The 20606-nt window shown below is 40.7% G+C and overlaps 1 protein-coding gene across 1 annotated transcript in view; it reads left to right on the plus strand.

Moving 5' to 3' along the window:
* The window catches only part of LAPTM4B (lysosomal protein transmembrane 4 beta), a 187222-nt gene extending 168765 nt beyond the window's left edge, over positions 1 to 18457 (plus strand). The window contains exon 7 of the mRNA XM_082258011.1: positions 17048 to 18457. Coding sequence (XP_082114137.1) covers positions 17048 to 17122 — 75 coding nt within the window. The 3' untranslated portion in view covers positions 17123 to 18457. The remainder of the gene's footprint in view (positions 1 to 17047) is intronic.
* The last annotated feature ends 2149 nt before the right edge of the window (positions 18458 to 20606 follow it).

Raw genomic sequence — 20606 nt, forward strand, 5'->3', positions numbered from 1 at the left:
ACCTGCAAATTAAACTGTGCGTATTTTCCACTGAGCACAGATGCATTATTCAGGAGAAGGATCAATGACACTATTGTGTGAGGGAGAAGGACTCCGGAATTATTAGACCTTTGTGTACGGAGGGTTGAGAACTGATCTGCTGTGCCATTTATGTCACAATATAACTGCTCAGATTATTATTTAAATAGATTGAATTTTTTTTGTTTGTTCTTACATTCTGAAATAAAAAAGAAAAATAACTTGGGCCATCTTTACTCATGGCTGAAATGTCAGGTTTAGGTAGGCATTGTTTAATACTACATTATGTGACTGACATAATCAAACATCAGGTGACTGACATTGTTAAAGAAGAACTCCCGTGAGCATTAAAAATGTAAATACATGTCCATACATTCATGTATATACAGTGTACAGTGTATGTATCTTTTCTTTGCCTCTTCAGGAAAACCATTCTTTAGTTCCTTCATTGCTGCCTGTGAGCTCCTCCCATGCATAAGCCATATTTGTTGGTGTCCTTGTTGTTTAGCTTAGGCAAAGCTCAGTTGTCAATGCCCCTTGTTTATTGAGCACCCCTATAGGATGCCATGATGTTTTTTACACCAACCACTCCCCCCAAGCTGGCCATGGGTGATTCCTCCCCTCTCCCATGACATGACTAATCCAATTTCCCTGTTTAACCCTCTGTTTGTCTCACTGCAGCTCAGCTGCAACAGCCACTCAGCAGTCCCATGGTGTGGGAAGCCAGGGCCGCACGGGGTATTTCATTTTCATGGCACTGGCCACCTGGGAGGCACATTGTCGTTGGTTTCCATGGTGCAGGTGGCTGGGTACAGCATCAATGCTTTCATGGTGTTGGTGGCCCAGGTTGCACTGTTTCCATTGTGCTGGCAGTCCTGCATCCTAGCAATCAAGGGGTGCATGAGTGGCAGTGAGGCAAACCAATTGCTTGAGCTTTGTCCCTTTCAAGGATAAGAAACAATATACAATAGGAAACTTTATAATTGGGTTGGACTTCAGGTGGGGATATCTCACTGAGCATATACCCATAAGACATAGGTTTAGTAGAAAGCCAGAGGTAAAGACCTAAACTGTTGAGCCTACATCCCAATAACAATTGAAGAGAACAAAGAGAAATACCCTCTATGGGACTTTAAGGGGCTTTGGTATAGTGACACATATAAAAGGTATCAAATATCTAAAAAGATAATTTTATTTTGCACAAAGATAATGATACAAAATACAAAAGGGATGCATGATAAAAAAACAAAACGGTTATGACGATAAAACACATACAGTATAATGTCCACAAGGGACAACAACCAAGTACGGCTCAACCCCTATGAGTGTGGGGTGGGTAAGGCCCAATGCGTTTCGAATATTAGAAGGATGATTCTATCTTCCTCGGGGACACAAGTGGTTGAAACATATTCTGTAAGTATACATACAAAAAGATAAATATAATTTTTAAGCATAACATTTTATACATAATCTTTATCAAAAATTGTAATAGAATAATCATATGAAGATTGACCTAATAGACTGTATGCAAGGTACAAATGTTATGCTTGAAAATTATATTGATTGTTTTGTATGTATACTTACAGAATATGTTTCAACCACTTGTGACCCTAAAGAAGATAGAATCATCCTTCTAATATTCTAAACACGTTGGGCCTTACCCACCCCATACTCCTAGGGGTTGGGCCGTACTTGGTTGTTGTCCCTTGTGTACATTATACTGTATGTGCTTTTATTGTCACAACCGTTTTGTTTTATCATGCATCCCTTTTGTATATTGTATCATTATCTTTGTGAAAAATAAAATTATCTTTTTCGATATTTGATACCTTTTATATGTGTCACTATACCAGAGCCCCTTAAAGTCCCATAGAGGGTATTTCTCTTTGTTCTCTTCATAAGACATAGAAAAACCATCAAGTGATTCTGCTTACCCATAGCCACATTGGAGCTGAAAGATTTGTTCGATAACATTTAAAAAGAGTTGAACCAATAGTATGTTTACACACAACCAATTAGAAGTGTTTGCAAGGTTGTTTGTAGAGTATAACACAACTAGCTACTTTGGTCAAGATCTTGGGCCCCCCTCATTGTGCCTTCTGAATGACTGACAGATAAATATGATGATCAACCTTGTCTCAAAATACCAACCTAATCGCTCTATTCGTTCCTCTCAAAACCTTCAGCTCTCTAGCTCCCCTCGTCACTTCCTCCCATGCTCGCCTCCAGGACTTTTCCAGAGCCTCTCCAATCCTATGGAACTCCTTACCCTTATCTGTCTGATTATCTCCTACTCTATTAGCTTTTAGGTGATCTCTGAAAACCCTCCTTTTCAGAGAAGCCTATCCTACTCACACCTAACAAATGTACCTCCATTTTCTCCATCAACCCATCCCCCACGGCTATTGCCTTTTTGTTTCACTTGACCCTCCCTTCTAGATTGTAAGCTCTAACGAGCAGGGCCCTCTAGTTCCTCCTGTTTTGAATTGTATTGTAACTGTATTGTCTTCCCTCACATTGTAAAGTGCTGCGCAAACTGTTGGCGCTATATAAATCCTGTATAATAATAATAATAACTAAGAAGAAGCAGGAGGCAGAAGGGGCAAACCAGAAGTCTCCACCATAAGAAATGGTCAAGATTTGCATTACAAGGGCACTCTGGGTTTAATGATTCCCGGGGTGTTTTACGTTGTACATGGTATGTGAACATACATGCATTCCAGCTGCAATATGTTGCTGGTGTAACCCAATGTTTATTAACTTTCTGTATTGCTTACCATAGACAAGCTAGTTTGTCTACTGGTTCAGGGACATTCATTTTTCATTAATCTGAAAAAAGACCATTCCAGATATCTTTACATCAGATATTTGTGCCTGTAGTGCAATTAAGCAGTCAGTAATGAGTGTCTAATCTGTAGAGGTAACATAACAGGGGACCATGCTGGTCATGTACATGCATGCGTTGTCTAGAACTAAGCTTCATTATTAAACCTATACAGTAGAGGCAAGTAGTGTCTCTTGTGCAATGCCACTGCATGCACAACATGAAAATACTAAAGGAAAGCATGGATCGCAAGGCCACATAGCCTGAGTTAAAGTAAAATTATAGGCAAAACTTTTTCTTTTAATTTTGGATAATGAAAAGGAGGGTTGTAACCCTTTGTCCGATTTCTATTTTCGCCAACTGTGTCCCATTGCAGAGATATCCCTTCACTTCCTCTCCCATAGCCTAATAGGAGGTGATTAAAAATCCCTGCAAATTAAGGGAATTCCTTGGGGACTTCCAGGTCACTAGAACTAGTGTAGTCATTGGAAGATTTGATTTCAATGATAATGGTAAACATGACAAATAGAGAGGAGGAATCTCCTTAATGGGGACACAGACAGCAATAAAACTCATGGTTCTAATCCCTCTCCACTCTATCCAAAAACTAACAAAAAAGTTTTGCCTTAAGTTATACTTTAAATCTTAGCAAAGAGATATGGCCTATCACATAATTGAATAATACTCATTTATTACATGTTTGAAGAATAGTGTAGCTGGAAGAACAATAATAAATTCTACTAAACCTTCCAAACAATACATCATTAAAGTTTTAGTTAGCATAGTTGCAGAAATAAAACATCTGACCAAGTACAGCATTTTAAAGCAGGGTTTTATGGGACCATTGTCCCATCATGTTCTCCATACAATTAAAAGGGTTTTTAGGGATTTATAAAGTAGAAGACTCATAACAAACTGCGTTGGTCCCTCACTTAAACGCCTGGGATAAAAAAAAGCAAGCCTGAGGCTGCTGCGCCATATGGAACTCTTCAGCCTTGTTTAGTTTGATGCAGCTCTAGCCCAATTCTAAAAGTCTCATACAAACTACTATTTATTTATTTTTTTTTAACCAGGACTGAAGGAAAAAAAAATTGACAGCTGCAGGAGGAGCCGCTGTACTAAAAATCTGGCATTAGTACAGCGATCTCCCCTGCGGTGCTATTGTGTTTTGACAGGAGGAGGGCCCCCCCAGAACACTCCAGCTGATTGGGAGCCGATTGGCAGACCTTTTTCGTCATTCCCCCCAATTCCCTGTAACTGCGTGTTTGACTTAATACATCCAGTATATGTATGAACACTGTCTGGTAAGCATGCTGGCTTTACACATTGGTGGTGGATCCCACAGTGATGGTGTTTTAATTTTCCGTCCCTTCACGGATGATATCAACTTTACATGATTCATCCTCTCACAACAAGAATATTGTTTACTGGACTATTGATTATTGATTTTCTTCCTGAATCTTAAACTCAAGAATCCTAATTTTTAATTCTCTGTTTCGTACCACTGTTCACTTTCTACATTTCTTATCACTATGGACACTTCACACGTGATTTTATGATACTGAGAGTCATATCGTTGTTTTAGTAATTATTACTACAGGTTTAGCGCTGCACTATGGTTTATTCTTTCTTTTTCTACAGAAACTGGCCTCCAGTACACACAGGCTGAATGTCGGCTGGTTTCTGTTGAACCGGCCGATGCCGTCCGACATTTGGCCCATGTGACCTAAGCAGTGTTGCCAACCATCAGTATTTTTACTGGAAACCAGTAAAAATGTATCACTTTTCTTCTGCCAGTAACAGGAAAAGATTGCCAGTAAAAAATATGGTGGAGGCTCTCAGCATGCGCAGTTCTGGGCTTGAGCCAGCTGGGACCATCCGAGTGCCTGCTACAGTGTGTTCGAGTGGCACCAGCAGGTGGTGGGTCTGGCAGGGATGGTGCCTGAGCATGTTGTGTGATGTCATGGTGCAAGGGAGCTAGGCAGAGCGGCCAGGGCCTTGTGTGTGAGTCTGTGGGACAGGAGCAAGGCTAGCCAGGGACTGCCAGTGCTGTTTGGACTGAAGTGGACTGAAGGGACCTCCTGGCGTGGAGAGAGACTGTCACTGTGACTCAGGAGGGGACATGTTGGTGAGGTGTCATCACCATCTGTGCTGCTGCACACTGCTGTCAGTGTCACTGTCGGAGTCAATGTCATGTGTGTGTGGCTGCCTATTCCAATTTCTTTCCCTGAGTCCTGTCCCTGAGCTACTTACTATATCGAAAATAAAGTAAGAAATATGTTTTTTGCCTTAATATCTACCTTAAATCATATTGCTAATTGCATATTGCTCTTGTTTGTAGCCTACATACTGAAAACTGCACTTAAAGAGGAAGTAAACCCTCCTATGCAAGTTGTACCTATAGGTAAGCCTATGATAAGGCTTACCTATAGGTACTGTAATATCTCGGCTCCCGCGCGCGTGCGCGGGAGTGACGTCACCGCGGCTCCGGCCAATCAGATGGCCAGATGCCGCAATCCCGGAATATGGGCGACTGGACATGTCACCCATCATAGAGGTATGCGGGCGGCACGGCGGGGGCTCATTCTAAGGTAAGTATTTCATAATGAGCTAGTATGCGATGCATACTAGCTCATTATGTGTTTCTCTTTCAGGGTGAAGAAAAAAAAAATATGTGGGTTTACAACCTCTTTAAAACTGTAATTTTTTTAACTTTTGGAAATGCCAGTAAAAAGTTGGGTGTGCCAGTAAATTTTGGGTGTTATGTCAGTAAATTTCAATCTGGTAGGTTGGCAACACTGGTACTAGGCTTTACGCCCTCTACTGAGTCAGACCAATAGCTCTGCAATCAGCAAAGCTCACACTCCCTGTTAATTGGAGAGCTATAGCTCTGACACAGCAGGGGGTGTTTTGAGCTTCTGCAGTGAGTCAACTGCGTCCACACAGGGAGCAAGAGTCATTCTCTGAAGCATGCTGGCAGGGGACATGCTTTTCTACTCAGGTGGTGGCTGCTTTTCTAAGAAAATGAACTGTAAAATTTTTTACTCCTGACAGCTGGGATTTCCTGATAAAAAGATGTCGCCATACCAAACTCCCACAATTTTACATCTACATCTCTCCATTAATATTCTGCACGTGAATAAAAATGTAAAGTTTGGAGACAAGAAGAGTCTCCGTAGAAAAGATTGGTTTTCTTATATTACACTAAGGTTATGTGGAGTTCTTCCTTAAATAATTCATGAAAGGTTATGTTTGAAAACACTTAGGACACTCAGCAGAGTTTTGCTCTGTCAGAAAATGACTTCTATAAATAAGTAAACTTTTCCAGCTTTCAGAGTCTAATTATCAGGGGACTGTCAGGGACAGTAATAGGTGTAGTAACTAGTTGAGAAGTCTAATGCAGTCATGAGATGTGAGTCACTCTGACCCGTGTGGCCCTGGCTCCCTATGAAAATACCATCCTTGATTAACACACTGCACTTCAAGAGTTGTGATTCAATTAGTGCCCGACATTCCAGCTACCGATCCCGCCACACTGACCAAGGACAGCAGACAACATCATTAGTGACAGCGGGAACACCTTATTTCCATTCTTTAGGCTATATTGAGCAGCGACTAACACCTTTTCACCCCCAAAGAGAAACAGTCAACACTGTCCTAAAATGATATCCGCACTGTCATATTTATATGTTCCTTAAACAAATACATGATAAAATTATACACAATTCTTTAAAAGGGATGTATAGTTTTTCCAACTTCTATTTAAAATTTGCAGAAGAGATCAAATGCATATTCCTATGGGTAATTTGTAATTATATACTGAACAAAATGATAAACGCAGCACTGGTTTTTGCCCCAATTGTTCATGAGCTGAACTCAAAGACCTAAGAAAACCGGGATTCATCCGTGAAGAGAACATCTCTCCAAAGTGCCAGACGCCATCGAATGTCAGCATTTGCTCACTCAAGTCGGTTATGACGACGAACTGCAGTCAGGTGGAGACTCCGATGAGGACGGGGAGAATGCAGATGAGCTTCCCTGAGATGGTTTCTGACAGTTTGTGCTGAAATTCTTTGGTTATGCAAACCGATTGTTGCAGCAGCTGTCCGGGTGGCTGGTCTCAGACGATCTTGGAGGTGAAGATCAAAGGCGTAACTAGAGCCTTCAGGGCCCCGATGCAAGAAACCATGAAGGGCCCCCCCAGATCCCTGGCCGGGGCCCTTCCCTTCAAGCCCAGGGCTCTTCCCACTAATCCTGCGGCTCTTTACTCTCGTTGCATGGCCTTTTATTACAGTCCCGCAGCAGGATCCTTTCACAAGTTCTGCAGTGGGCTCCCTTCCTGCAATCTTTGGGCCTCCCCACAGTGGTGCAATGCCAGGGCCCGGTCGCAAGTGTGACTTTTGCAATCCTGGAAGTTCACCCACTGTTTGCTACTGGGCCCCCTGGAGCATGGGGCCCGGTAGCAATTGCAACCCCTGCAACCCCTGTAGTTACGCCCCTGGTGAAGATGTTTGATGTGGAGGTCCTTGGCTGGTGGGGGTACATGTGGTCTGCGGTTGTGAGGCCGGTTGGATGTACTGCCAAGTTCTCTGAAATGCCTTTGGAGACGGCTCATGGTAGAGAAATGAACATTCAATTCACAGGCAACAGCTCTGGTGGACATTCCTGCAGTCAGCATGCCAATTGCACGCTTCCTCAAAACTTGCGCCATCTGTGGCATTGTGCTGTGTGATAAAACTGCACATTTTAGAGTGGACTTTTATTGTGGCCAGCCTAAGGCACACCTGTACAATAATCATGCTGTCTAATCAGCATCTTGATATACCACACCTGTGGATGGATGGATGTGGATGGATTATCTCGGCAAAGGAGAAGTGCTCACTAACACAGATTTAGACAGATTTGTGAACAATATTTGAGAGAAGTAGGCCTTTTGTGTACATGGAAAAATTCTTAGATCTTTGAGTTCAGCTCATGAAATTGCACAGAGCGGCCCTGAACCTCCTCTTCTCGGGTCCCCCGCCGGCACTCTTGGCCCCTCCTATCTGTCCATGGAAAGCAGCTTACCATGGGGGCATGTGTGAATGCTTGCTCCGGAGCCCCACTGCTACATCCATTGGCACAGACAGGAGAACTCGACCCCACCCTCCGCTCCCTTTTCACTGGCTTTGATAGACAGCAGCGGGAACCAATGACTCCTAGTGCCCCAGAAAAGCCAGTGGGACATGGAAATGTGGGGAGAGAAGAGCTGCAGATGTGCAAAGTGCTGGAATAAATGAAGGTTTATGTAAATAAAAGAGTGGGGGGGGAGCCAATACTGATGGCTAAACATTTTTTACCGTAATGCAAAGAATGCATTAAGGTAAAAAAAAATAAAAAATGTTTATGCTTTAGAGACACTTTAAAAGTGAATTCTGGGATAAGCGAATACTGTCTAAACCAGGGGTCTCCAAACTTTCTAAAAAAAGGGACAGTTTACTGCCCTTCAGAATTTAAGGGAGCCGAACTGTGGTCATTGGGAATAGAAACTGTCCTGGCATCAGTCGAAATAAAAATGCATTTTTGGTACTAGGGCAAGAATAGTGCCTCATCATTGGTGTCAATGGGAGGAATAGTGCCCCATTGTTGGTGTCAGTGGGAGTAAGAGTGCCCTGTAGTTGGTGTCAGTGGGAGGAATAGTGCCCCATTGTTGGTGTCAGTGGGAGGAATAGTGCCCCATTGTTGGTGTCAGTGGGAGGAAGAGTGCCCCATCGTTGGTGTCAGTGGGAGGAAGAGTGCCCTATCGTTGGTGTCAGTGGGAGGAAGAGTGCCCCATCGTTGGTGTCAGTGGGAGAAAATAGTGCCCCATCTTGGGTGTCAGTTTAAGGAATAGTATGCCAGCGTTGGTGTCAATGGGAGAAATAGTGCCTCATAGCTAATGTCAGTAGCAGTAATTACGCCCCATTGTTGGTGTCAGTGGGAGGAATAGTGCCTTGTATCAGTGGAAGAATTAGTGCCTCAAGATCGGGATAAAAGCAAGCAAAGGGCTGCATCTAGCCCCCCTGGCCACAGTTTGTAGACCACTGGTCTAAACACAAAAGGCTTGGGTATTATTACCTGAATCTTGGTCCCCCTTTGTGTATTTTCCACACCCATACAGTAAAACAGAATAAAACAAATCCTGTATTATAATTTCTGTAATAAAAAAACAATCGCCACTGCTTTCTCTCCTGTCTGCCTCCCTGTAGTTTCCTGTAGCAGAAGGACCTGCTGGCTCCCCCACACAGCTCTGCACTTTGAACACCACAGTGATGATGTCACTGCTACTTTTACCAGATAATATCTGGATCAGTGAAGATATTTGATGCACCCAATGTGAATTTATATCCTTTGCAGCTATTGAGGAATATATTTAAACTAATGTTTTTGCCCAGAGTTGAGGTGATATGCAGTAGCAAACATTTTGAAGAGCGAGCTTGTAAAAAAGGGAAAACCACAATAAAATGACTGCATTTAATAACTCAAAGCATGTGCTCACTAAAAATACCCTGCACTTTCCCTATTAGAGTCTCTAACTCATCCAGATGGCCCCGGCCTCCAAATATTTCAATTTTTGTATTGCTGAGAAATAGATACAAATAGATGTCAATAACAGCGGCCAGGGTCATCTGCAGTACTACTAATATGCACAGCATCTATCACTTACCAAAAGCTCCTCAGATCTGCATTAGTTATATTATTGGTGTACACTCCATTTCAATGAAGGACGTATAGATGGTCCAACACAGTGAGACCACTTAAACTTAGCAGCGCCTAGATAGATATAAAATTAGTTGATTATCTAGGTAGATTCTCACACAGTGTGGTTGTTTGTAATTTTGCTGTTCTAACAGATTTTTACTAAACCCAGGACCTGCATTCACTATATCTGGTCTCCCACAGTACACAGAACAGTGGTGGAACTACCAGGGTCGCAGTAGTCGCACTTGCGACAGGGCCCTGGTGTTCCGCCACTGTGGGGTTGGCCCTAAGACCCAGCATCTCCCACTGTACATTCGGATGGCAGCTAACTATACAGTAGAGGGGGCGATCTGCAGCTTTGTGATGTCCACGGGATGTCCCCCCCAGCTAGCAGTTCACTTCCCGGGTGTCAGTGTATACAGTGGGGAGAGGAGGGACCTCTGACCCGGGCAGGCACCAGATTCAGTGCAGAAGTGAGTCACTCTGCTTGTACACTCTTGCCGATATCTGCCTGGGTCAGAGGCCCCTCCCCTCTCCACTGTATACACTGACACTACCTGTCACACTGCCCCCCTCTTATCACACTGCTCCCCACTTGTCACATTTCCCCCTCTTATCACACTGCTCCCCACCTGTCACACTGCCCCCCCACCTGTCACACTGCCCCCCACTTGTCACACAGCCCTCCTTATATTACACTGCCCACGTCATACTGTCCCTCCATCACACTGCCCCCCATCTGTCCTATTGTCCCTGTCTCACTGCCCCCTTGTCACAATACCCCCGTCATATTGCCCCCCTCCTGTAACACTTCCCCTCCATCATTCTGCCCCCTCGTCACACTGCCCTCTTCTGTCATATTTACCCCCCTCCTGTCACACTACCCCCATCATACTGCCCCCCTCTTGTTAAACAGCCCCCTCCTTTCACAGTGCTCTCTCATTACATTTCCCCCTCTTATCACACTGCTTCCCTCTTATCACACTGCCCCCCTCCTCTCATACTTCCCAGGTACCCTTTTCCTGTCACACTGCCCCCTCTTGTCAGAATATTCCCCTAGTCATACTGCCCCCCGTCATACTGCCCCCTGTCATACTTCCCCCCATCATACTGCCCCTTCTTGTCACACTGCCCTCTCCTCTCATACTTCTCAGATACCCTTCTCCTGTCACACTGCCCCCCTACCTGTCATACTGCCTTGCTCCTGTCACAATACCCCTGTCATACTGCCCCCTCCTAGAGACACTTCCCTCATCATACTGCCCTACTGTCACAATACCCCCCTATCATACTACTTATCTGTCACACTACCAACCTTGTCATACTGTCCCCTACTGTCATACTACCCCTTTCTTGATACACTAACCCTCTCCTTTCACAGTGCCCCCCTTCGGCCCCTTTTTCTGAATGGACACAGTGAGTGATCGGTACCGCACTCACTGTGTCCATTCATAAATGAAGCATAGTAACTGTTTACTATGCTTCAGTTTTTGAATTAATGGGAAGCTCTGTACAGAGCTATTCCTGTCCATTCAACCTTTGCAGCTGAGGCTGCAGAAATGGAGATTTAGGGCCCCTGCCAGGGTCGAGGGCCCTTCATGGTTTCTTGCATTGGGGCCCTGAAGGTTCTAGTTATGCCTCTGACACGGAACATGGAAATACAATTATTTTAGTTAATATAAACTGCTAAATACCTTTTCTCATCAGCAGCATATAGCAGTCTTGTGACTTCTATCAGTGTCCAGCTAAGCACTGGTCAAAGCTTGTAGGAGGAATTTTCATTCTTCTCTGACTGTCCTATGAGGCTGCATGACCCCTGACTTTCTGCCTGGACAGTGCTGATTGGCTTTGTGCTGATCACATGCACCCTCCCAGAAAAAAAAAACTCTCTAGCAATACACCAAACTGAGCATGTGCAGAGTGCCTCCTAGGGCTCTGTTCCATCAGCAGATGGATTGGGGTCAGTAAAAGATGGGGAGGATCAGAGAAGACAGTCTCAAGCAGCCTTTTTACACAATGCGCAGGATTAACCTATTAGAGTCCACGGTGAGAATAACAAGCCTGCTTTACTGCACTGCCTGTGTGATATTACTTACCTGTAGCAACAACCAAAGAGAGATCTATAAGGCTGATCATTAATATACATCATATTACCAAAAGGATTGGGACGCCTGCCTTTACACATGAACATTAACGGCATACCAGTCTTAGTCTGTAGGGTTCAATATTGAGTTGGGTATAACAGCTTCAACCCTTCTGGGAAGGTTGTCCACAAGATTTAGATCGATCCCCCGCTGAGCAGCATGGAGTCTGCCGACGGAGGCGGACCGTGTGAAAGGACCCTATAGCTGGATACACACTATACAACTTTTGTTGTTAGTTTTACCTTCAATTATGTTGTGCAAGGGCCTGCCTGACTGCATACAAATTGAAAGTGTTTGGGTTTGACCTCATTATGTGGTTATGGTAAATCTAAAGGAAAAAATCTAAAGAGAATTGTATAGTGTGTATCCAGCTTTAGACATTTTTTTCCTTAGCTAACAATTAAAACTACATTTCCAGTTATTTAAAGATGAAAACTTTGAGTGTTAATGACTCAGCATCTCGGGAGAATTTTCTTACCCAGACTTTTAATTAAGCAGCTAATAAAGTTTTCCTATTTCCACATTTTGTAGCACACTTGCAGAGACCCAGGAAAAGTAATGTGATTCAAGTCTACAGTCAGAGTAATAGAAGTGATTTATGCTGCATATAAGTCTTACATCTATTTCTTAGCACATTGTTGGCTTGCAGCAGATAAACCTGCTCATCAGAGGCTTTATTTAAACTGATAATGGGAAAACATTTCTGGAAAATCTCAGCAATGGTAACAAGATTTTGAATGTAGCCGCTGCAGCTGTGTCTTCCCTTGAAGTTTCCACATTAGAATGGGTTTGTCTGCCTTTCAAACAAGCATTAGTAGTCCTAGCAGTGAAATAGAATGAAATATTTGTGTTTCGTCATAATAAAAGCAACATAAATAGATTCTATATTACCAGGACCAGAAATAACATAAGACTCCAAAGGCTTTGGTCTACGGTCCCCAGCGAAAAGCTTCTTCCCTTCGTGCCCATTAGGCTTATTTGCCATTTTTGGCATCTCTGAGAGGTAAATCCACCTCTCTTTACTTTCCTTAAAAAGAAATTGAACCCTCAAAAATGTGTCAAAAAAAGGTAGATAGGGGGCTAAGTACTAACCCTCAGTATTACCAGTGGACTTCATGTAGCCAATCTTTTCCCCATGCCTTGTTCTGCAATGTGTCCCAGGTGTGGAGGTTTCTATCTCAGTGCAGGCAGGGCCAAGGGCATTTCTAGGGTTCTAATAGACCAAGGGCTGGTAGAATAGCATGATGGCCACTTTGGATCAAATCTAAGACTAATACCATCCTATTATCTGAATAATATTGAATTGGTCTAAAAACAGTAATGTCACATTTTCATGACAAAATAACTAATAGATTGATTGAAAGTAAATACATTATACAATGTTTTAAAACTCTATATATTTTAAAACCCTATAATGCATAGAATTTATCATCTCCATATTTTAAAGGAAACCCTGGGCACTCAGTAGAAGACCTGGAGCATATGCCCTGGGTGCAAGGGTCTAGCAACAACCCTGGATAGGGCTTTGTTTCCTAATATCAGAGCCTCCAAGAAAGAGAACCCTGAGCAGTACAGTGCTGACATCATCACACGCAGTGTGACATTGTCACATACAAGGAAGTGCAGTTATTTTTCAGGAGGAATTTCAGACAAAGGTTATTTTTTTCAGGGTATAACTTAGGCACAATTAACATTTCTGGATGTTCCCTATAACATAGCAGAGCTTTACTTTTTTTGTAGTTCCTTAACACTACATAGCACTAATAGCATTCACAATTGTGGTGACTTTCCCTGTCAAAGAAGAAATATCATAATACTCTATCAAATAGTATTGATGGCTTCTTGGGTAAGAATAGAATATTTTATGTTATTTATTTTTTTATATAGAGTGTATTAGGAAAAATGCAAGAAATGTTGGACCCGGCGCTACCACTTTTAAATTAGTATTGTGCAAATATGTGCTTTATGTGCTATAAAGGTGCATGTAGTGCAATCAATACATAGAAAGTGCTACGTGCCGTTAAAAACATCAATAGGTTTAACCTGGGCTGTGCTCAGTGTACTACATTAAAAGTGTCATATATCATACATCTGCATAAATTGCCAAGTGCTAATAATACCAAGTGCCACGTGTTGTGATCCGTGCTAAAAACAATATATGGCGCCGGCGGATGGTCCACCAAAAAGCACCGCTGCTTACCGCACTCTTAAGCCTTTGACTCGACACTTCTTGGTCACTAGAACAAAGAATAAACCTCCATTGCGTAGCATATGTTGTGTGTAGCAAAATAAGTTAGCATCCACTCACAGTTTGGGGAGTTCACTGTCAGCTTGAAAGGTGTTCGCCGGGCCGCTTCCGCGTTCCACCGGCTCAAACCACCATTCCCGGAAGTGACGTATTGACGTAAACAAGCCACGCCCTACGCGTTTCGTCATACGACGTCATCTGGAGCGTGCCATCTCTCGCTACTCCCGGTCTTTTATAGGCTGGGATGGCGCCATCTTGGTATACCCAATTTAAGGCCGGACACGGCGGCCATCTTGGTGCACCTATCCCATATCCTAAAAGAATGTTTATTCATCATGTGAACTCCCTTCATGTTGTGTTTGCCGTACATAAAAACAATATTCTTTATTAAACACAGAGTACGACTAAACCAATAAATAGGTTTAAAATAAATTTGTGCAAATAGTGATGTGTCTGGTTTAATCAGGGTGAACCGATAACCAGTGTGTGCCGTGATTGTGGAAATAATAGATATTTGTTAAAATAGTTTTATTATTATAGTGACAAAGTGATCAAGTGATACGTGTCTTGACTATACTTAATACATAAAACATAAAATCGTGGGCCCATGTGTCTATGCAATTGGTGCTAGACTATGAAAAAAGTGCCCATACATGTAACAATTAGTCGGTGAGATAAAATCGTGCTAAAACAAAAAATGTTTTTTAATGTAAAATAGTTCTGATTAAAATCCAGAGACCTCATGAGCAGGTTCTCACGTTTTTAGATGAAAAAATATGAAAAAATAAGAATAAAATTGTATATTCATTCTAAATCCAGAAAATCCAGAAAAAACAGAAAAAACAGGAGGACGTTAAAATAGAGGAACCATTGCAATAGGACACTTGAAATATTCTTATATGACGGGGAAGTCCGTAGGAGGAGAACATTGGAACAGATTACATATAAAATAAATAATAAAATTCCAAAAAATTATATAAAATTAAAAATTCCAAAAAGTTCCAAAAAAAATCCCAAAAATTATGAGTTGCGATAATCCATAAAAGGAGAACTTGTAAAAAGAGAACTTGTAAAAAGGCTCGATCTACATCAGAGGAGGATGTGCAAATTGGATAATATCTTGTTTGGATGTGTATGAACCAGGGTTTAAAAATTAAAAATCAATTATTAAAACCCTTTCAAAACCCTTCTTAGAGATGTATAAGAAACTTCATTGAGAAAAACTATGAATAATAAGAAAAATAAGAAAAATAAATAAAAATAAAAATAAATATAAAATTAGAAATAAAATTCCAAGGTTAAAAAGTCCAAGGCTCAAAAACGGGAGTTTTTAAAACGGGAGTCTTTTAAAAATCGGTGATAAAACAGTTCAGATCGATATCGATGTTCAAGCCTTTAGGTTGGAGGGTCTGCATTTGTCTGCAGCTGTGTCTTCCCTTGAAGTTTCCACATTAGAATGGGTTTGTCTGCCTTTCAAACAAGCATTAGTAGTCCTAGCAGTGAAATAGAATGAAATATTTGTGTTTCGTCATAATAAAAGCAACATAAATAGATTCTATATTACCAGGACCAGAAATAACATAAGACTCCAAAGGCTTTGGTCTACGGTCCCCAGCAAAAAGCTTCTTCTCTTCGTGCCCATTAGGCTTATTTGCCATTTTTGGCATCTCTGAGAGGTAAATCCACCTCTCTTTACTTTCATTAAAAAGAAATTGAACCCTCAAAAATGTGTCAAAAAAAGGTAGATAGCGGGCTAAGTACTAGCCCTCAGTATTACCAGTGGACTTCATGTAGCCAATCTTTTCCCCATGCCTTGTTCTGCAATGTGTCCCAGGTGTGGAGGTTTCTATCTCAGTGCAGGCAGGGCCAAGGGCATTTCTAGGGTTCTAATAGACCAAGGGCTGGTAGAATACCATGATGGCCACTTTGGATCAAATCTAAGACTAATACCATCCTATTATCTGAATAATATTGAATTGGTCTAAAAACAGTAATGTCACATTTTCATGACAAAATAACTAATAGATTGATTGAAAGTAAATACATTATACAATGTTTTAAAACTCTATATATTTTAAAACCCTATAATGCATATAATTTATCATCTCCATATTTTAAAGGAGACCCTGGGCACTCAGTAGAAGACCTGGAGCATATGCCCTGGGTGCAAGGGTCTAGCAACAACCCTGGATAGGGCTTTGTTTCCTAATATCAGAGCCTCCAAGAAAGAGAACCCTGAGCAGTACAGTGCTGACATCATCACACGCAGTGTGACATTGTCACATACAAGGAAGTGCAGTTATTTTTCAGGAGGAATTTCAGACAAAGGTTATTTTTTTCAGGGTATAACTTAGGCACAATTAACATTTCTGGATGTTCCCTATAACATAGCAGAGCTTTACTTTTTTTGTAGTTCCTTAACACTACATAGCACTAATAGCATTCACAATTGTGGTGACTTTCCCTGTCAAAGAAGAAATATCATAATACTCTATCAAATAGTATTGATGGCTTCTTGGGTAAGAATAGAATATTTTATGTTATTTATTTTTTTATATAGAGTGTATTGCTAACTGAAATTGTAGCAGAATGCCTGAGCACTTGAAACCCAAGAACTGAGCTCGACCTGCTTCTCAAACACTATTAGCTTGTTTGTTACTCATCATTGATAGGCTGCCAAGGGAGCAGCTATGAGAGATCTGCCTATGCTGACCAAGACTGTCCTTCTACTATGCAAAACTTAAAAATGATCTAAGATGTTGGAAAACGCAAGCAATAATTAGCACTTCCAACAATGTGTAGTGTACTTGTTACTAGGAAGATGTTAATTGCACAAGTCTGACCATCCGAGGGTTTTAATTAGTAAAATGCTGACTTTCTTGAACCCTTCTCTCTATTACATTGTATTGAAGACTGAATGCTCTGGAAGACCTCATTTTTAAGAGCAGAACATGCCTACAAATATATACACACGATTATAGTATATTCTACTAAATTGTACATTTTATTCCCTGAAAACTTAAATTAAAGTCATGTTAAATTTTTTAATATTCACTAAAGCAAAGTTTTTGCTTTCTTTTTTTAACTTTGCAGGTACTTTTACCTCAATATGAAGACAGTGCAAGTGGAACATCTAAGGAGCCTCCTCCACCCTACATGTCAGCCTGAAGAAAAGGCGAAAACCCAACTTCTAAAAGAATCAGCAGCTTTATAAATGTCTGAGTCATTGGGGCAATAAAACATTTCATCTACTGGTTATATTCTACTGAACAGCAGCACTACCAAATATCTTGTCAATAAGCATACCATGATTTAGATGCACTATGTTCCGCTGACAGCTAGAAAATAGCCTAGTCATGTACTTGGATTTTCGAGTCATTCTGTAAAACGGAACAGAGGACCTTAGTGCATCCCCTACGGTGTTTTCCCTTTGGCTTTGTAATGTGACATCTTTGAAACCTATGTGCAAAGTGTTCTGTATGACATACATACTGTACCCTGAAACCGCACTTACCTGGTCCCATTGCTTTTAATAGAGTAACGATGTAATGAATTCATGTTGATATTGTATATACAGATTTTAAGGAAACTTGCACACTTGTGTGGACTGCTGGTCCATAGCGTCTTCATACCCTAACTTTCGCTCTTTCTGTACTTTTTGTGTATTACTTTAACAAAGTCTTCTAATAAACAACATTTAGACAATGTATAGCTGTAGAACATTGTAGATTAGGTATGGAACATTGTATATCAAAATCAGAATCATAACCAATATTTAGGCTGCATGTCTTCACTTTGATCTTTGTAATCCTAATACACTCTGGTCCAAATAATAGTTTTTTTCAGCTCATAGAATATACGGCGTTTGAGTTTGCTATGTCATTTTATTACAAAGTGAAATTAAGACTGCATGACCAACCTAAATAACCTTTTGCATGTCCAAAGATTAAGGTGAACCCAATTTAATATATAATGGTAAAAATAAAGTGTTCTTTTTTTGATGATTTCGTATAAACATTCATGACTTTTTATGGAACATGAATGAATGTGGGTGAACTTGGACAATTTATCATATAGTGCTCTATGTAAATGGGAAATGCATATGTAAAGAATTATACATTTGTATATATATTTTTTTGTTTGGGTTAAAGGCTGACTTTAGTGTACTTTGATGAGTTAAGACATTATCCATTCCAAAGATGATATAGTTTGCCATTTGCTGTTGCTTTCATACATTCAGTCAGATTGATGAATACTCAATTGTCTTAAATGAGAATTTTATTTTGATACATTTTAAACAGAGTGGCAAAGCATTTGGAGTTGATACATTTAGGCATTTCAAATGGCTGAATAAAAGTGCTAAGCATAACTAACTCTTAACCCATTGAATGAAAAATGCAATATTGGCTGAAATATGTAGACATCTGTTAGTTTTCTCTTTTATCCACTGACTTTTTGTGTTGTCCATATTTTTGTTATAATAAATAATCTTTAAAATTTAAAGAGTAATTTAATAATTGCATACTCATGCCAGTCTGAGGCCATTGATGCATAATGAAACCTGAAGATCACTTGTGGTTGTTATAAATAATGCTACATGTTTTCATTTTAAGAAGCCAATAGAACAGTGGTATTTGTATCATCCCGGGTTTTCCAATGAACATTTTGTTTAAATCAGTACATTCCAGGTTCATTAATGCAAAAGTTGTTCAAAGTCTTACAAGTATTTTCTTTGTAAAATAGCTATCGCCTGACTAGAAAACCCTGTCCTCTGCCAACATTCTGCAGATTAAGATCTTTGTTCTCAATGTAGACGCAGTGGTCTCGCTGAAGACATCCGACACACCTCCTGCTTAGCAGTGCTTTAAGTTGCCCAAAAGAGGTGCCGGTACTCTATTATAGCCTATACATTTTGTCGCACCACCCCACATCAGGGTCCCCACAGAGCACCCCCCCTGGGCTGGGACTCCGGAGCAGGGGGACTCACTGGTGGTGACTGGTCTGGCTCTGGAGTGGGAAATATTCTTGGGGGGGGGGCAATTGAGGGCGCAGATGTCCAAAATGAGCGTACTGGTACGCTAAGGCACACGGAGAGGTGGCGGTATGCTCAGGAGCCATATTTAGAAGTGGCGGTACTGAGTACCAGTGCATACCGGTCCACTTAAAGCACTGCTGCATAGTGAAAGCTAGCTCTCTTCAATCAGCAAGGAGCTTGAGCTTTGCTGATTGCAGAGCTATAGGTCTGATTTAGCAAGAAGTCTGCAGAGAGACCACTGCTTCCACACACATGTTGGTGAGAGATGGCTGCTGGAAACTGAAAGTTCAATTTTTGCTTTAACCAAAATTAGTGTTTCATTTTATTTCCATATATGTTTATTTTCTAAAAATTACAAAAGATGTGAAAGTTGTGTTTAGATCTAAACGGTCCCATTTAATATTATGGTCATGCTAATGCATATCTTGAGTACTTTTTTGATAGTGTCCTGAGTTCTGTTTAAAAGTTTATATGCCCAACTTGTGAATGTTTTTAGAGTATCAAACTAGCAATGGATTATGCATTTCTGTTACTGTTCAAGCATTCTGTTTGAGCAGAAGGTCACTATATATAAAATTATGTAAGCCTGCCACAAATGTATTTATTATTTATTTATTTATAGATATTGGGGGAGATTTACTCAAACTGTAGCACACCAAATCTAGTGCAGCTGTACATAGTAACCCATCAACTTCTATTTTTTTATTGTCAAAGCTTAATTGTGCAAGCTGAAATAAAAAGAGGGTTGGGACTTTGAGTGAAAGACATGACAAGGCTTGCAGGAAAAAATTATAAATTATAAATTATATTTATTGATAGATACATACAGATACAAAGCATAACATGAAATTATATATATGTTACATGAACAAGTAAAAAAAGGGGTTGGTGAATAATCCCAATTCCACGCGATTCGTCAAGTTCTATGATGTTGTGATTATATTAAGTTACTTTAGTACTGTTGACCATTGCAGTCTATTGATGTTGTGATTATAACTACTCTATTATTCTTGGAAATTTGCCATGTTGGTTTTTATGAACACTTGAATTGGGATTATTCACCAACCTCTTTTTTTACTTGTTCATGTAACATATATACAATTTTCTGTTATGCTTTTTATCTGTATGTATCTATCAATAAATTTTAAAATTTTTTCCTGCAAGCCTTGTCATGTCTTTCACTCAAAGTCCCAACCCTCTTTTTATTTCTATTGAATCGGGATGTAGGTGCACGACACATCCTATCGTGCGTCTCATACAAAGTCCGAAACCTCCCCCTCCTCTTCATAATTGAGCAAGCTGAAGTTAAAAGGTGATTGATTATGCACCGCACCAGATGCTACGTGGTTTAGTTTTACTAAATCCCCCTGATTATGTACATACAGTAACTTAAAATAATTTTGTAAAAGGTTTAATTTCATTACACATATTTGCACTGATCTAGTATTTATGGTGGCACCTTAATCAAGCTCTGTTTAGTAGGTTCTTAGTATATTATATCCATTGGTTCTGCAATGGATGACAAAACCCCCAGGCTATTTTCAAGCAGTGTTTTCCAAACTTTACACCTCCATACCAACCTTTACAGTGTCTGAGTGCCACTTGTACTATAAAAGA

The sequence above is a fragment of the Pelophylax lessonae genome (genome assembly GCF_965119305.1).
Source record: "Pelophylax lessonae genome assembly, chromosome: 5".
In the NCBI taxonomy this organism is placed as follows: Eukaryota; Metazoa; Chordata; class Amphibia; order Anura; family Ranidae; genus Pelophylax; species Pelophylax lessonae.